We start from the raw sequence: 18,588 nt of genomic DNA, 5'->3' as shown, positions 1-18,588 counted from the left end.
CTTCCCCTATGTTCATCCGTTTTGTTTCTTAAATTCCATGTAAGAGTGAAATCATATAGCATTTGTCTTTCTTTGACTTGTTTCACTTAGCATAATACATTCTAGCTCCATCTACATGGTTACAATGTCAAGACTTCATTCTTTTTGATGGCTGAATAATATTCCATCATATATATACATGCTACACCTTCTTTATCCATCCATCCTGACTACTGAGTCAGAACAAAGTAAAGTTAGTTTACTCTCTTGAATCACACAAATAAATGCCCAATGGATGAAAAATCCAAGTGTAAAAAAAAAAAAAAGCATATGTAAAAATTGAAGATAATGGACTTATACTCTATAATCTTCACAAGACATAAGAAGTAAAAGTACAATGAAGACACAAGACAATGAAGTAGAAGTAACAATATAGACACATTTGAATGTGCAAAAATTTAAACAAAAGACCTAGGAAAAAGTTAAAACATGAACAACAAATTGAGGAAAAGTATGGTGACATATGTAATAAAGAATCAATATTCACAATATCAAAGGAGTTTTTACTAATCCACATGAAAAAGATAACCCAAAAGAAAGCTCACCAAAGTAAATAAAAAATTAAAAATAAATGGTCGATAAAGATATATAAAAATACCCAACCTTATAGAAATAAACAAAATAAAATATTGTTGTTTATTCTTTAGACTATATACCCCTTGCCACCACCACCACCAGTGTCCTATCCCACCAGTGCTGATGAGGGTGATACACTAGGACTGCTCATAAACTGCAGGTCACATAGCAGCATCTTTCAAAATGTAAAAAATACATATCCAGTGACTTAGCAAATCCACTCATGGTACTAGTACGAAAATATTGGCAATGTATGAACAAAGATATACCTAGAAAGAAAGTTAAGTCACTGTTTTACTAATGAAACACTGAAAATTCCATAACATCTATCACTAGAATAATTATTTGATAACTAATGGTATATTATCTATAAAATGCCATAAAGTCATTCAAATGAATAAGATATACTAACATGGACAGCTTTTTTTAGATGCTCCGAGGATGTACATAAAGGCATGTGTACATATACGCAGATCATACATATTCAGCTACATGTTTATAAATGCAGAAAAATGTCTAGAAGGATCTAAACCAAACTTTTACCAGTGATTAGCTATGAGAACAGAAGTGAAGTTGAGGAAGAAGGGAGTGAAGAGTGTTTTCATTTTTATTTGAAGGATTTTTATACTGTTTGAAGCTTTATTAGAATATATCATTCGTGCCCATAACAAATATAGATGCAATGATGACCTTTATTCTCCTTGTAACTATATTTTTTTTACCTGTTCATAGCATACAACAGAAGAGAAAGAACCTCTTTCAGTGTAAATGTATATTTTTTCATAAAACTGAGAACTTCCAGAGAAATGCATTTTAAAAATTTGATTATTTTCTATTTTAGTTTATTCTTCATATAATTATATCAAATGAAAATGAGGTAATAAGATACTATGATTTCTAGGAAAACTATGCAGAAGTCAAACTATTCTGAATGACATAGAGTATGTTGAGTGCAGTCACTATATCTCAGGGGTCAGGACTCAAAAGCACAAACACGTGCGCATGCTATCTTTTCAGTTACCGGGAGGTCCCAGCCAACTCGATGTCACCATAAATATTCAGCCACCTTATTATGATCAACTTTACTGGAGTAGTATGACCACAGGAGTCAAATATCAGTATGAACTTTCACTGACCCCACACAAGTGGAAGGGAGAAAAGGCAGAGACAATAGGTCTGGCTTGATATGGGTATGTCACTGGTCTAAGAGTTGATTGGGATAGGATGCAGCCCTCAAATAGAGAAAAATCCTATAAATTCAGATGGCTAACATCCCTGGATGCATTTATTAAAAAACATGATATAGGAGGAACAAAAACAAATAGAACTCCCCTAAAAGAAAGGGGAGTTTCTTCTGCATACCAGACATTATCATAGGAGTAATAGCATTGGAGCAAGGAGGCCCCTACCAACTTCAGGGAAGGGGTTTGCTATTAAATTATGAAGCTATACCATTATTATTATTTTTTTTAATGGGACATGCTCTCAGCACGGAATACCACTACCAACAGGAATCACTGTGGATAGAGTGGCACTATAATGTACGCCTGTCTTGCACAGGCTGTTTTGAGCCTAGGGAATCAGTATTTGCTTTCCAAAAAGACCTACTGTGATCTTCTTCAAGTAATCATCTGTCTGTTATGTATTCTAACAATTCAATTCTTAAAGATTTAATTGACATGCAAATTTTTTTTGGAATATACATGTTATAGGAAAGCAAAGCACATACACGTTAGAGAGAAATAAACAGAACACCTGTGAAGGCGGGCTGGGGGCGGGGGGGACCGGTGCGGGCGGTCAGACTGTATGATTACTCAGGTCCCTTCTGGTTTTCGCAGAGGAATAAACTGAAACCAAAGGGTACTGGGAGAAGAAAGGGTAGGATGATTGTAATCTTCTGCAGCAGCAGTAAAAATTAGATTCCTAGTCTAATTTAGGTCTTTTGAAAACGGAGTTTCTATCTACTCTAAGTTATGTTACTGTGGGTCCAAAACAGACACACAGGTGCCCATAGTGGCTCTCTCATCTGTTCTGGGCATAAAACTTGAACTGAGTCTCTTTAAGAACAGAATAAATGATTCTAAGGCTTGTCTCCTGGCCCAGAAAATAAGACTAAGAAAGAAACCAGCACATAGCCCTTTGGAATGATTCAGACTTCTGTGAAAGAAAAAAAAAAGACTTAATTTTAGAAATGTTCATTAGATGGTGTTATGTTCATCTGTATTTAAAAAGAAGTTAACTGTGGTAAAACACACAGAACATAAAATATGCTGAACTGCATTTTGCTCACCTACCTTGTAAACTGTCGACTCTCTTCGTGAACTTCCATTTCTGTGCTTTTAAATTCATTTAGTTCTTTCCTTATTGCTGCCTAAATAGGAAAAAAAAATAGATAAACAGAACTGTTACTTAGGTCACATAAATCCCCAGCATATACGCATTAACAAAGCAGACATTCTTTTAAGAAGTGTCTTGCAAAAAAAGATCCTCATTTCTACTAGGTAAAGGTAAGACAATATCCTGCTATAGCCAAACTAAAACCAGGGCAGATTTCCTTCAAGTGTCATTGACAAGGAGGAGATGAAGAAGGCCTTTGCTAAACTCATCCTGGGGTCTGGTCTGAGTCACATATATCCCCCACCTTCAGTGGCCACAAGGATAGAAAACCATAAGATTTTCTGAGAAACAATGTCATTTTCCTATGAAACTTCTGCATTTCATACCACTCACAGCCACTTGGCTTTGACTAGCTGCCATAGACCTACTGAAAAAGCAGTTGCTATTTATTCTTGCATATTGAAAGTTCAGTCAATCAGAATGAAAAATTTCAGCACAACACTTAAAGACACTCAAAGAAAATGTATAATTGGATGTGATTACTATCACCACTTAACAGACACATAACCCATGTCATGTAGATGTCAGGATTTGAAGAGATGCTTACATCCTTCAAGCTGAAAAGCTGAGAGAATCATCAAAATGTTAACATCAGTTATCTATTAATAATAGTGCCTGGATCATGGATGGTTTTTGGTTTCTACGTTGTATTTTTCTTTATTTCCTGATTTCTCTACAAATAATTTATCTGTCATGTAAAGAAAAAATATTGATAAAAACATCCCCATAACCTAACCTCTATGAGAAACAGACTCTGCAGTCCAAACAGAGAATACTGCAAACCACAGAGAATGACTTCACTGAGAGATATGAAAACCTAGTTTGTGGTTGGAAAACAACGAATTTTAGAAAAAGGGAAAAGACAGAGGGAAGCCCTGAGCCTCTGAGGCCCCTCTCTGGCCTCCTCCCATCACTGACTGTCACTCTGCAATATACAAGCTTTCCCCCAACATGCTTGTTAGTGTTCTATTTAAATCCTGCAGTCACAGATCGTCTCATCTCCTTACATGTATTCCTCAGCCACTGCAGTTTCTATGGGGAACCTGTGGCTGGGAACTATGGCAATAATTCTTGCTACTGAGTTCTGAAAGAGACAAAGCAAGCAGAGAGATACTTGTGGGCCTGAGTCCCTTGTGGTTAAGACCATCCATTTTGTCTCACAAGGGAGATCAACAGTGAGGATACTTTGTCATACTCATTGTAAATACTGATACCTAAACTAGGAGCTGAAACCATGAACCCACCCTATACTAATGCCAGTTAACATCTATCAGAAAGACTTACTTGAAAAGAAGTTATTTTAATATGGGTAGTGGCAGAGAATTCTATTTCCATGTTCACTTTAAATTTCTCCTCTGAATTTAAGATTTCAATAGAGGAAGTAGAAAGTACTCTTGGTGTCAGAAGTCATGTGTTGTTGTCCTATCTATGCCTTCAATAGCAATGTGACCCTCTGTGAATTATTTTGCTCCAAAACCTGCTTTCCCCTCTGGAAAACAGGGATGAGAATTCCTCACAGTATTATAAGGTTTAATTAAGAGCATATATGAAAGAGCTTTGTACACTGTAAGTATTTAATAGAATGTTGTTACTATGAAACCTCTGAAAGATAATTAAATTTTATTGTGTTTTTTGAAAAAGTTTTTATTTATTTGACACGAAGTGCACACAAGAGAGAGAAAGAGAGAGAGAGAGCACAAGAAGAGGGAGCGGCAGAGGGAGAGTGAGAAAACTCCCAAATGAGCAGGGAGGCCAATGCAGGGCTTGATCCCGGGCCTCTGGGATCATGACCTCAGCCGAAGGCAGATGCTTAGCTGACTGAGCCACTCAGGTGCCCCAAGATGAATTAAATTTTAGTTTAAGATTGTGATTAACAATTCTTTCATTGTTATTTAAAGAGTCTACTATGTGCAAGAAGAAAATGTCACTAAAGGAGATTCAAAGACAAATAAGGCAAAGTCCTTATTCTCAGTAGTAGGTTGGCTACCAATCTAAGAGTCTGGCAAAAGTCAATGAAAGCATTTGTTTAGAATCAATTGAGATATAGAATCTACAAAAAAGAGTACCCTATAGTTTACTTTTAATTGTAAATTGTGTGCTACACATCCCTTACATTAGTAACATCTACAATTCATTTATGACTGTATATATAAGTATTTTTCTTGAGAAAGTCAGTTCAAGAATTTTGGGCATATCTCACATGCTCATCTGCAATGTGACTATAATTCTATCATCAAGAAGTGGAGTCTAACTCTCCAGCCTTGAATCTGGATGAATTTTCCCACCATTTTAAACAACAGAACACAGTAGAGGTGAGGGTGTGCCAGTCTGGGATTTAGGCCTTAAGTAGCCTGCATCTTTTGTTTCCTCTTCTTGGAAGTTAGCTGCTGTGTAAAAAATGTGACTACCCTCAGGAAACCACATTGTGAGAAAGCCAAGGTACAGAAAGAGGCCTGGGAGGATGAGATGCCATGGGGTTGGAGAGAGAGGCCAAGGAGCAACAGGCACAGATGTGAGAATGAAGGAGCCATCTCAGAAGTGTCGAGCAAAAGAAGATGGTTGAGTCACTAAGGAGTTGATAACCTGAACACCATATCATCTTACAAATAATAAAATCAGGCTCTGAGAGACTGATTGACTTGCTAGAAATCAAATGGGCGCTAAGGGACAAAGATGGGGCTCATACATAGGCCTTCATACTTCAAGTCCCACAGTCTTTCCATTGAAATGAGCTTCAGGACCTAGGTCATCCAGATAATTGCCTCAGATCTCCATGCTGTGTATGCTGGTTTGTAATTAGGAATAATGAGTCAGTTTTAGGCAATGAATGCAATGTGAAATTATAGGGACTGGTAGTTTGAAAATATACATCAGCAAGATGTGACTATACGCAATTAAAGAAATGCAATACTCCTTTAAAAAATTCGCTTCAGAACTACCACAATTTTATTCCAAGAGTTGCTTCCTCTTACTATTTAAAGAGCAGGTTTCCTGACAGGGTTATGAGAGGAAAGGAGTAATTAAAGACCCTTTATGTTCAGAAAATATAGATACTATAACCTTAATTCCCTTCTATGCAAATAAGACTAGAGTTTAGGCATAAGGACTCTTCCCATAAATGTAAATGGGACTGATTCTGTAGAAAGATACAGGATAGAAACAGCTAGGCTGCTTTAGTGAGAATGGAGCCTGAACAGTGCTTAACTGGGCCAACACTGTAAGTCACTGAGCAAAAACCAGGTATTTTTTTTTTTTAAGAGTTACTTACTTATTTTAGAGAGAGAGCCAGAGCCTGTATGCAAGAGTGGGGGAGGGGCAGAGGGTGATGGAGAATCTCAAGCAGACTCCCTCCCGGATGTGGAGCCCAACGCAGGGCTTCATCTCATGGCCCTGAGATCATGACCTGAGCCAAAAAGAGTTGCATGCTTAAGTGACTGAGCCACCCAGGCACCCTAGAAACCAGGTATTTCTAAGATTGAAACAAAACAACACCCCTGAGACCAAATACACTGTATGTTTTTGATACCATGAGAATTACAGAGAGGAAAAAGGAAAGAAAAATGACTGAAACTAAGTCTAAAATTGACTAGTGATAACTAGTGTTAGAAGGTCTCTTTAATCTCTTCCAGTCAGCTCAAGGGCCACCTGGCCAGAAGCAACAGGTGATTTGTTGAAAAATGGACCCTGCTGCCTTCTCAAATAACATGAGTTAACTTGTGAGACCAGGATTAACTAGAGATCCCATCATTTGATATTTTTTTTGCTTCTTTCTTTGATAAAAATCTGATATGGAACAAGGTGGCAATTTCTTGACTACTTATCAAGCTCAATGCCATGTGTAGGTAAGTGTACTCTTCTTTGCTGCAGGACAACCAGGAACAGGCCAAGAATATTTGTGCATAGTATTAAAATCTCAGTCTTTCCTGTGACCTGTTTAGACAGTGCATTCCTGGAAGGGTAGTATGTTCATCTTTATGTACTTAGTATCTAAGACAGTTATTAATATATTATAAGGTTTTAATAAATAATTACTGAATAACTTCTTGGACAAACCCATCTATCAACTGAATTTTCAATTCTCTTTCACTAGATAATTTTAGACTAGATTGTAAACTGAGCCTTCAGTGCACAGTGAAAACGTCACCAATGGGGAACAAAGCTTAGGTTATCAAGCCTACCCTGAATGTAACACTGGTAAGCACTACTACTTATTGATGAGCTGGAATTTTATGGATATACTACCTAATTCCCAAGATGGATATAAGTGGCTCTACTAGTGAGGAAACCAAAGTCAAATGACTTGGCAAAAATCAAACATCTTCCAAGTGGCCAAATCAGAAAACAAACCCTTAAGGGCCCAGCTCCAAAACCTGCCCTCCCATCTCTACCATGGATGGAGCTCCCATAACCTACCCAGGAAGGTGGCCTTCTCTGGCTCTGTCTGTTCTGCCATCTTAGGGGTCATCTATCTACTTGAGCACAGATACTGATAGACACTATCTCTTACTGTATGTGTGTATGTTTCTAGTGTTCTACTCAAATACAAGAATTCTAAAATTAAAAATGGTATCTTAAAGGTGAATTAAGCTCAATCAAATTTACAATTAATAAGGGAGGGGACAAAAAAATTCACAATTAATAAGGCATTTCTCCCACCACTTCTCTTTCCCAATTTGAGCAATTTAATAAGACTAGCATATATATGAGATTCTCTACAGTGTTTTCATAGAAAGGGCATTGATTGTTTATTGACTGCTTCCTGATCCCTTCTCTTTATACTTGAACTTCAAAGATTTTTTAATAATGCAAAGTAATACCTTAGTGGGGCTAAGACATAGTACTAAGAGAGAGAAGGGATAGATCCTTTGGGAGGCAGGAAGTTGAGTGTTTATTTTGAGAGCAGAGGTAGAAATACTACGTTCCAACAGTTTTTTTTTCCCTCTAAATGGGATATACAGTTCAAAAGTAATAAAAAGTAAAACATGAAAGATAAGTTATAGATTTTTATACCTAATTGGTATAAAATATATTACTTACAGAATAAAATATATACTCATTGAATAAAATACACTATCTTTAACCTGATCATTATGCTTTAGGAAGTGTTTTACAGTAAAAAGCAACAGAAATCCAGTAATATTTGTTATAATAATGATGATTAGCATGTATTATTTTCATTCTAAAATAAAAAATACATTAAGACCATTAATAGTTTTAGTATATCTGGGCAATAACTAACATTTCATTATATTCCTAACATCTAGAGAAAACAAATAACTTTATTTTTTTTCAGTGTTAGGTAGAAAATAATATGCCTTGATGTACATTATAATTGTTATTTCTTTTTATATTTTTGAATATTCCAATTTTTGCCAACAAACATGAATCACTTATGTATGCATAATGTAATTACATTACTGACATTTTAAATTGTTGCATTTTTTCTACCTTCTATCTTTAAAAAGACATTTTTTTATCTAAAAGAATTATTCTCATTTTTAACACTGTTTTAGTCTAAAAGAAATGATTCTAAATATTTTTTATTCTAAAAGAAATTATTATTTTTGCTGAGAAAAAATATTTACAATATAAATCCAGTTCTAAAAATGCTGCCCTTTAGATTTTCACAGTGTAAGGAGAAATAGGAGCAACAATGTCACAGGGTAAAAAATCAGCCTCGTATGTGAGGAGGGAGGGGTTCTCTGACTGTGCTCTGGGGCTCAAAGTTTGCTCTGCAGGGGAGATGCCAGTCATGTGTCTTTAAAGTACTCGTGAACAGACGCTCAGCCTGCAATAGAAAAACTGACCAAATACATCTTCCTCTGCAGCTTAGAAGTCCAGCACAAAAATCTATTTTTGTTTCAGCACAAAGTTAAAAAGAAAAATCGTCTCCATTATAACTGGAGACGAATGAGTTTAACCTTTCAACAACAGATATGAATTAGAAACTATTTCTAGGATATGGAAAATTTAATCATTGAGACTCCAACTGCTTGCATACTTTACACCTGCTGTGATCTTTACTCATTTTCCTGGTCACCCCCTACTTGTCTTTGTGAAGTTAAGCATTTGAATATCAAGCTAGCTGGGAATGGTGGATGTGGCAATTATATTTATAAAAGATGGCGGTGTCACACCTCCAGCTCACACGTTCATCTGCAATATGACCTTGCCAATCCCCCATTGAGAGGCAGAGCTAATTCCCCTCACCCTGAAGCAAGGCTGATCTTATTATGGCCTACTTGTAACTAACAGAATGTGGTGGAGTAAGGCTGGGTGTCTTCTAAAGTGGGGTTAGATAAGGCCATACAGCTTTCACCTTGTTCTCCTAGGACACTTGCTCTGGGGAAAACCAGCTACCATTTAAGAAGTCTGACCACTCTGAGGCCACAATGCTGAAAAGGCCAAATGTAGGTGCTTTGTTGGACAGCCTCAACCGAGCCCAGCTTCTGAGCCATCCTCTCTGACACCAGACATGTAAAGAAGCATCTGGAACCCTCCAGAGCAACCAGAGTAACACCGAGTGACCAGAGCCAACCTCATGAAAAGCAGAATTGCCCAGCTGAGTCCTGACTAAATCTCTAACCCACAAAAATCTATAAGATTGAATAAAATAGTTGTCGTTCTCAGCCACTGAGTTTTGAGAAGTTCACTGTACAGAAATGGTGACTGGAACAAGAACAAGGTCAATAAGGAATCACTAAATGAGAGGTGAGTAACCAAAAGCCCACAGCTAGGGGAGGAGAATGGAAGAAAACTTGTACAATGGTCTACACCATTTCTTTTTTTTTTTTTTTTAGATTTTTTTTAAAGTTTATTTTTAAAGATAATCTCTACAACCATGGGGCTTGAGCTCATGACCCTGAGGTCAGGAGTTGCCTCAAGGCAGTTCCAACTGAGCCAGCCAGGCTCCCCTACACTATTCCTTACAAAACAAACACATCAGGTGCCTTGACTAGCCCTTCTATTGAAAAACAACTAAAATGCTAAATATAACATTTTAAAATTATTCTAAATGTACTGATTAGCCAGTAAGAAAGCAAAAAATACTTTGAGGGAAAAGAATAAATGAAGACGAAGCCCAGAGAAATGAAGTAAGCAGAGTACTGAAATTGGTTTTGACCTTGAGGACATTTGCTATGTTAAATGTGGTGACTGCAGGAGGTCATTTTCATAAGTTGGTGAGATACTGAAGACCAGGGATGAAACCTGCCCTAGATAGAAAGTCTAATAAATGATCCTTTTGCTGTAGAGAGGGGCCCTTATAGCATAGCCTCAGTGAAGGGTGCCTAGAATGTCTGATCCCCAAAGGACAGTACACAAAATATCATACTGGTGCTTACCAGGTAAGGCGGAAGAAATCAATCCTGAGAATATAAATCTATAAGTTGCCCTCACTTGGATTTATAGCCTGAATTCATAGCACTAAGGTGGTCTAAAATAACTCACCTTTATATTAAAATAATATTTGATAAAACAGTTTTTATTACAGAAAGCATTTCTTGAACAGAGTCTCATAATAAAGGCTTCATCAGGAGAATGTAATTATTCTAAACTTAGATACATCTATTGACACAACCACAGAATATAGGAAGCAAAATGGAATTTTAGAGAGAAGGAAAGATCCATATATGTAGTGAGAGAGGTAACATATTCCTCTCTTGGGACACCTGGGTAGCTCAGTTAGTTAAGTGTCTGCCTTCAGCTCAGGTCATGGTTCCAGGGTCCTGAGATGGAGCCCCAGGTCGGGCTCCCTGCTCAGCAAGGAGCCTGCTTCTCCCTCTCCCTCTGACTCTCCCCCCTGCTTGTGTGTTCTCTCTCTCTCTCTTTCACACTCTCTCTCAAATAAATAAATAAAATCTTAAAAAAAAAACAACCAAAACCCAACACCCCCCCATATTGTTTTCTTGGTATGGGACCAAGTGGACAAAAAATAAGATTAAAATAATAAAATAAAATAAAATAAAATTAAATTAAATTAAATTAAATTAAATTAAATTAAAAAAAGGGAAGGATAAAAAACTCTGAATGAGACTCACAAGCTTAAGTTTCAGACATTTTTAAAACACATATCCCAGAACTATAGAACGTATGCTGTTTTTAAGAATATACGTAACTTTTATCATTACTGACCACATACTTTTAAAATCCCAATATTTAAAGTCATACCACAGTCCAAGTAAATCAGGATCTTTAGGGGTGGGACCCAGACCCAGGCATTATCATTTTTTTAAAAAAAATTTAATTAAATTAATTTAAAGATTTTATTTATTTATTCATGAGAGACACAGAGAGAGAGGCAGAGACATAGGAGAGGGAGAAGTGGGCAACCTGCGGGAAGCATGAAGTGGGAACTGGATCCCAAGACCCCAGGATCACGCCCCACCCAGAACTGAAGGCAGATGCTCAATCACTGAGCCACCCAGGTCCCCATAGGCATCACCATTCTCAAGGGGCTCCCATCTGGCCCCATGACAGTAACATACAGCTAAGGTTGGAAAAAAACTGACATCAGAATCAATTATAGCCTTCAGTGGTTGTATCAGAAAAAAAGAAAGGAAGAAGGTTAATGATTTATTTCTTTTTAAAGATTTTATTTATTCATTTGAGAGAGAGAGCAAGTGAGCACGAGTGGGGGGGCAAGAGCTGGGGGGGGAAGGGCAGAGGGAGAGGGAGAAGCTGACTTCCTGCTGAGGGGGGAGCCTGACACGGGACTCGATCCCAGGATCCTGAACCCTAGTCAGATGCTCAACTGACTGAGCCACCCAGGTGCTCCAGAAGGATAATGGTTTAGAGAGCCCACCTTAAGTTAGAAAAGAATGGCCAAATAAAGCCAAGAAAATTAGGCAAAAGAAGATTAGAGAGCAAATAGCAACCAGAAAACATATTAGAGATGATCCACAGAGTTCAAGGCATATCTTATATTTTCTAAAAACATCAATTCTAGGTAAATTAACAACTTAAATGTGAAAAGCAAAACTATAAATGTTTCAGAAAACAGTATAGCAGAACACCTTAGTGGTTTTGGTATGGAAGAATTTTTTAAAAGAAACAAAATCACAAGCCATAAAGAAAAGGTAGATAAATGCACTGCATTAAATTTAATAAATCTCTTTGTGTCAAAAGATAATCATAAAGAGGATGAAATGTCATAAACTGGGATATATATATATATATATATATATATATATATATATATATATTTGCAATATATATAACCGGAATATATAAAGAGCTATGAATCAACAAGAAATTGACAATGCAAAAGAAAATAGACAAAAGACAAGCACAGAAGTGGAACCTGAATGCCCAAGAGGTATGAAAATATGCTCAATCTCATTAATAAATAATTAGAGCCAAAGTATAAGTACAATGAGATGTTATTTCATAACCACTAGGTTGTCAAGTAAAAAACAATAAAAACAAACAAAACAAACAAAAACAAAACAAAACAAAAAGACTGACCATCATATGTTGGCAAGAATATGAGACTATGAGAACTTTTAACCTTCGCTGTGTAAGGGTAAACCAGAGCCATCATTTTCGAAAGCTGTTGACACTGCCTAATTTAGCTGAACATCCCTACATTCTAGGACCCAGCAATTCCATCACAAGGAATATATGCTAGAAAAAGTCTTGGGTCGGTGAACTTGAAGATGATACAGGAATCTTCATAGAATATAGCCTATACATTTAAAAACTGGAAACCAACTAAATAATTAACAATTGAATAGACAATTACTTTGTGACTTATACATTTAAAGAAGTATTATACTCCAGTGAAAAAGAAGAACTATCGCCTAGTGCATCAACTCAGATTTTTTTGTTGGTTGAATGATGCAACACTCAGAAGTATGGATGGCTGTACTCTTTTAATCACTTAGACTCCAGAACTGGCAAAATCAAGAAACACATATGAATTGTTTAGGGGCATACATAAGGTGGTTAAACTCCTAAAAAGAAAGGGAATGATTAACACAAAAGTTGTGGTGGTTATTCCTTATGGAAGAAAGGGAAAAGCAATTGAGGGGGGGTGTGTGTGTGTCTTTTTTTTTTTTTTTAAGGATTTTATTTATTTATTCATGAGAGACACTGAGAGAGGCAGAGACACAGGCAGAGGGAGAAACAGGCTCCATGCGGGAAGCCTGATGTGAGACTTGATCCCAGAACTCCAGGATCACACCCTGAGCTGAAGGCAGATGCTTAACCACTGAGCCACCCAGGCATCCCAGGCTGTCTTCTTTTTATCATTTAAATGGTACATTTGTTTCATACATTCTCTGTCATGTGATATAATTCACAACTAAAAATTAAAATGCCAGAAGAATGTTTAAGACCTGAGATAGGGTTGAGAAAGAAATGTTATCCATTTTTTAAAAGATTTTATTTATTTATTTGCGAGAGAGAGAGAGAGAAAGGGAGAGAGAGAGAACACAAGCAGGGGGAGCGAGAAGGAGAACTAGGCCTCCTACCAAGTGGGGACCCCGATGTGGGGCTCAATTCCAGGCTGGGATCATGATCTGAGCTGAAGGCAGACACTTAACCAACTGAGCCACCCAGGCACCAGAGAAAGAGATGTTATCCATTGTTAACACTAAAGACTGCATCTAACCTAAAGCCTCCTGTTTCTTTGTGGGCATCAGACACCACATGAGGACATAAGTGAAGTCTATTGCTGCTGAACGGTGAGGAGAAAGTGCAAGAAGGAAGGCAGATAAAGCAGTGGAAACCACTCAGAATTAAGTGGGAGCACAAAAGGGAAGAGCAGAGGGCTGCTGGTTGAGGGCTGTGATCAGGATAAAAGATACTCAGTGGTGTTACCTGTGCTTCACATCTGTCCGAGCGGGCTCCCAAGGGAGACATGTTTTTCACACCCCACAACTTGTTGGACACCTGGACGTGAGGGGTGGGCAGCAGGCAAACAGCAGCTCCCTCTGTCCACACCGTGCTTCACGAGATACCTTCAAGGGTCACCTCAAGGCTGGGAGGGCTTGCCCCCAAATTCCCCCACCTTCCCCCTCAAGCTCCCTCATGCTCCATGAACTCTGTCACTCACTGCACTTGTGTCCATGAGTATACCCTCTGAGTAGAACACAAGGCTCTAAAGGCCAGGCACTCTTCTTGGTCACCTAGGAAACAGCATGGGGCTGGACTTTACATAGGGAGCTAGAGGGGTGAGGGCAACAAACCACACTAAGTAGTTTACGCAATTCCTGGTAACTCATAAACTTGACATTTCCTTCAGGAAACAAGGTACTGACTGGCGGTGAGCTTGACACATGACCTGAGTATCGATATTCTTCATCCCTCGGAGGCTGCCCTCAACCTGAGTGATTTTACCTGCCTTGCAGAAGTCTCCTGCATCAGGGCACATTCCTCAGTCTGTGCTCTCCATCCCAGCCTCTAGGGTCTCTTCCTCACTTTTCTACATACACATGTTTTCCTGCTGCTCCATTGATTATGCCCTACTGTATCACTTACCAACCTTTTCTAATATATAGTCAACTGTTCCCTTTCTTTTAGTTCCTTCTTTGTGGGATAAAAGATGGCTCAGTACTTCTTTTATATATAGAAGCTTACAGCCTCCATAATCATGACCCCTCAGGTGACTTCCTCCTCCTATCACTTGTCCATCACAGCCAAGACTGTTGAGGTTGTATTTTATTCTCCTTGTCTCCACTAGTCAAACTTCCACCCACCAGACTACTAAAATGCCTCCTTTTGCCATGTGACTTAACCACTTGTGACCTGACCTTCTTCTCTTTCCTAGGCTGTTGGGCTACATCTTATTCTCCTTCCCCACCTCACAGACATTTCTCTTCCATGTTCTACCACCTTTTGTCAACGTTGGGTCCCTCGGGTGCTATTCCCAGCCTCCTTCCCTCTATTCTCATTCCAAACATCCTTCCTTTGTGATTTTTTTCCTCTCTAGCTTTCATTTCTTCTTATGAGGAAATGATTTTTTTCTTTTTTTTTTTTTAATAATTTTTCCATTTGAGAGATAGGGAGATGGGGAGAGAGAGAGAGCGAGAGAGCAGAGGGAGGGGCAGAGGAAGAGGGAGAGAGAATCTCAAGTAAACTCCCTACTGAGCATAGAGCCAGACACAAGGCTCGATCTCACAACCCCAAGATTACAACCTGAGCTAAAATCAAGAGTCAGTTCTTTTTTTTTCCAAATCTTATTTTTTTTTTATTGGAGTTCAATTTGCCAGCATATAGCATAACACCCAGTGCTCATCCCATCAACTGCCCCCGCTCAGTGCCCGTCACCCAGTCACCCCCACCCCCCGCCCACCCCCCTTTCCACCACCCTTTGTTCGTTTCCCAGAGTTAGGAGTCTCTCATGTTCTGTCTCCCTCTCTGATATTTCCCGCAAGAGTCAGATCTTAACTGACTGAGCCATCCAGGCACCCCTGAACAAATGATTTCTGATCTATATCTCCAATTTGTGCTTTACAGTGTGAAACCTCCTACTAAAAAGCACAGCATATAATTAAATAGCTAGCTCTAGCATTAAGAATGGATGTGGCATGAAGTTGAGCTGACTGAGCTGTTGCAACAAAGACTGCATAGATAGCCCACAAAGCCTAAGATATTTTCTCTGGTCGTTTATAGAAAAAGTGTGCTGGCCTTGATATAGATAAATTTCTTTTTCACTGTTAACATATCCCCTTATTTTATCTTATTATTTAAAATTTTTTTTTATTTTAAACAGGCTCCAGGCCCAACATGGGGCTTGAACTCATAATCCTGTGATCAAGAGTCACATGCTCTACCAACTCAGCCAGCCAGGCACTCTTTTACGTATCTGTTTAAAATGATAACTTGTATAAATTACATTTTCTAAGGGTAAGGATAAACCATGGCTGTGGGATTAGCCCACCTTCCATCCAGGTATGAATGCAGACAGGTTACATGTAACTAAGAACTGATTTTTCTGAGACTTAGCTGAAAGAACCTCATTGATATTACTAAATATATCATGTAAGTAGCTTAAGTAACCAAAGGCAGAAGATTGTTAAGCTCTCTGGTTATATCTAGCCTCCTAGGATGACTGAGTGTGCCTGTGTGTTGGAGGAGGGGGTAGTGGATACTGAAGCTTCAAGAAGACACTACAATCATAAACAAATAAGGGATGCCTGAGTGGCTCAGTGGTTGAGATCTGCCTTTGGCTCAGGTTGGGATCCTGGGGTCCCAGGATCAAGTCCTGCATCGGGCTCCCTGAGGGGAGCCTGCTTCTCCCTCTGCCTGTCTCCTGTCAATCTCTCTCTCTCTCTGTGTGTGTGTGTCTCATGAATAAATGAATTAAAAAATCTTAAAAAAAAACCAATAAATAAAATCATGGCTAAAACCACGAGGGTCCTTGCCTTGTCTGCAGGTGTTAACCTGGCCCAGGGCTTATCTGCTCGGCGATCATAGTCGGGAGAATCGGTGACTTCCACATACTCATTAAACCGCAGGATCCTTCGAGCCTGTAGCTCTGCCACTGTGGGTCTCAGGCTTAGCTGCAGGGGGACAGGGAGAAAAGGACAAGTTCAGGAAACCAATGACAGCCTCACGGTGGCAAGGTTTCTATAGAAAACTTCAAAGTTATGGTTAAATAAGGTCAGTTGCAGATATCCAAAAGGAAAAAAAGAAGTCAGTAGCATCTTGGGAGTTTCTAATGAGAACCAGAAAGCAGCGTGCCCTAATTCTGAGACTATAAAAATCATCATTGTTAGATAGGTCACAGGCTTTGGCAGCCATCTGCGTTATGCTGTTTCCCCCCACTTGCCTGGCATTGTCATAAAGGCACCTGTCATCCCTGACACAAGCAGCATGAAGCAACACAGACACAATAGCAATCCAGATATAGGATGGCTGGTTTGGGGACTGAATCGTCCAGACAAAAGCACTGTTAACTTCTAGAAATGAGAGATCCATTCCTATTGTATTAAACCTCTTTTCAGAAATGCATGAAGTTATGACCAAGAAACGGTCTAGTGAAGGGTGTGCCTATACCCTCCTTCTTCTGTGAGAGACTAGGGACCAATGCCCAGATTAACATTACCCTAGCTGCAAAAGCTGTTCTGCAGAAATTCACAGGGGCATGGAGGAGTTCATTCAGTGGGCCACAATGGCTTAAAATAGGCTGAGACGATTAAGACACTGCTAATAACTTGGATTCCTCTTATGGTCTTTGTCAAATTCAAATTTATAGTTATATTTAATCCACTCGGTCCTGTGTATTTGCTCTCCTTTGCCAAGCCTGAGATTAAGAAACATGGTTCTGAGAGACTAAAGAGTCCTGGCCCCTGGCTGACAGGCATCATCTACTCTCTGCTCCTGAGGTTCATGCTTTTGTGGCCTCTCTCATTTTGGGGATATCACAGGTTCAGGTCTCTGCTTTACCCATGGAGTCCATTTCCTTTTCTATCCATCTATGTACATATAGCCGGATCATCCACTAACTAGTCCTCTTTGGAGCGGTTCCTCATTTGCACAAATTCAATTTATTTTTTTAAAAGAAGCACTATGACACACAAAAATGATGTTTTGGGGGTATATATATATATATATATATATATATATCCTCTTCCCTGAGCCTCAGTCTCCTCTTGAGTAAAATCAGAAGCTGAACTAGGTCAATACTCTAACATTCAAGTCTGTCAAGGACTCTTACAAGGCCTGGGTCTACACATTGAGTTCACTTGAGCTGGGGTATGGCAACTATGGCTCCTTCTAACTTCATAGAGCCCTGGAAGGCAATGGGCTAAGGGAAGAACGATCTAAGTGATTCTCTTCTACTTTTAGTTGTTGTCCAATCTCTATTGCTAGCTTCTTACTGCCTCTCTGGGGCAGGTGGGGCTAAGGAGGTAGAGAAACCATTGCCTCTGGGGAGTGCCCAAAAGGCAAGTGACCAAAGACCATATGGGTCAAAAATTCTTCACCCAGTCTTGCCCTTTAGGACTGCACTACTAGTGCTATGGAATGTTCCGCATCTATGGCAGAGAGCTCTGTAGAGTGGAGGCAAGTGGGAATCAGGGGTCAGGGATCAGGGTAGGCTCTGTTGCCTCCTGGAGGGGCCCAACTGGATGGAGAAAATATTATTACGTATGGCAGGGTTGAGCCTGGAACATTGAGGAGGGGCTATTGCTTATCTGTAGCTAGTAACTTAATAGCCACCGAATGTTAGGGGAACCCTCTCTAGCAATTTACTTTACAAAATCTTTTTCAGCTTGATCCTAACTTGACAGTTAGGATCTTTGGAAAAAAAAAAAAAGAGGGAGATGAATGAAGGATCTTTTTCCCTAAAAATCAAAACCCAAAACTCTCAAAACACAGTCTCCAACTTCTCCATGGGAATGGAGAGTTTCTTCCACCTGCCTTAGAATGCTTTTGCTGTGGACTCCCCCAGCCAGCCCAGATAAATGTGGGTCAGGTCACATACTTCACCGCAGATGTCATATTTTACTCATCCTGCCTCATCCAGGTGTGAAGATAGATCTGAAGAATTACTGAATAAAGACTTATCATTAAATATAATGAAATGTAAACTCTCATAGTGCTTAATTTTCCCAAAGACTATTGTTATTT

General features: G+C 38.9%; 1 protein-coding gene across 6 annotated transcripts in view; it reads right to left on the bottom strand.

Annotated features, from left to right (window-relative positions):
* Nucleotides 1-18,588, bottom strand: part of PHACTR2 (phosphatase and actin regulator 2) — a 206,573-nt gene that overhangs the window by 14,589 nt on the left and 173,396 nt on the right. For all 6 annotated transcript variants that reach the window (XM_077895539.1, XM_077895522.1, XM_077895532.1 and 3 more), the window contains 2 exons: nucleotides 16,380-16,517; nucleotides 2,910-2,986 (listed from right to left, as the gene is read on the bottom strand). In XM_077895539.1, the coding sequence (XP_077751665.1) occupies nucleotides 2,910-2,986; nucleotides 16,380-16,517 (215 nt within the window). The remainder of the gene's footprint in view (nucleotides 1-2,909; nucleotides 2,987-16,379; nucleotides 16,518-18,588) is intronic.

This window comes from Canis aureus, chromosome 1, assembly GCF_053574225.1.
Source record: "Canis aureus isolate CA01 chromosome 1, VMU_Caureus_v.1.0, whole genome shotgun sequence".
Classification (NCBI taxonomy): Eukaryota; Metazoa; Chordata; class Mammalia; order Carnivora; family Canidae; genus Canis; species Canis aureus.
This window is presented reverse-complemented; position numbering and strand designations above follow the sequence as displayed.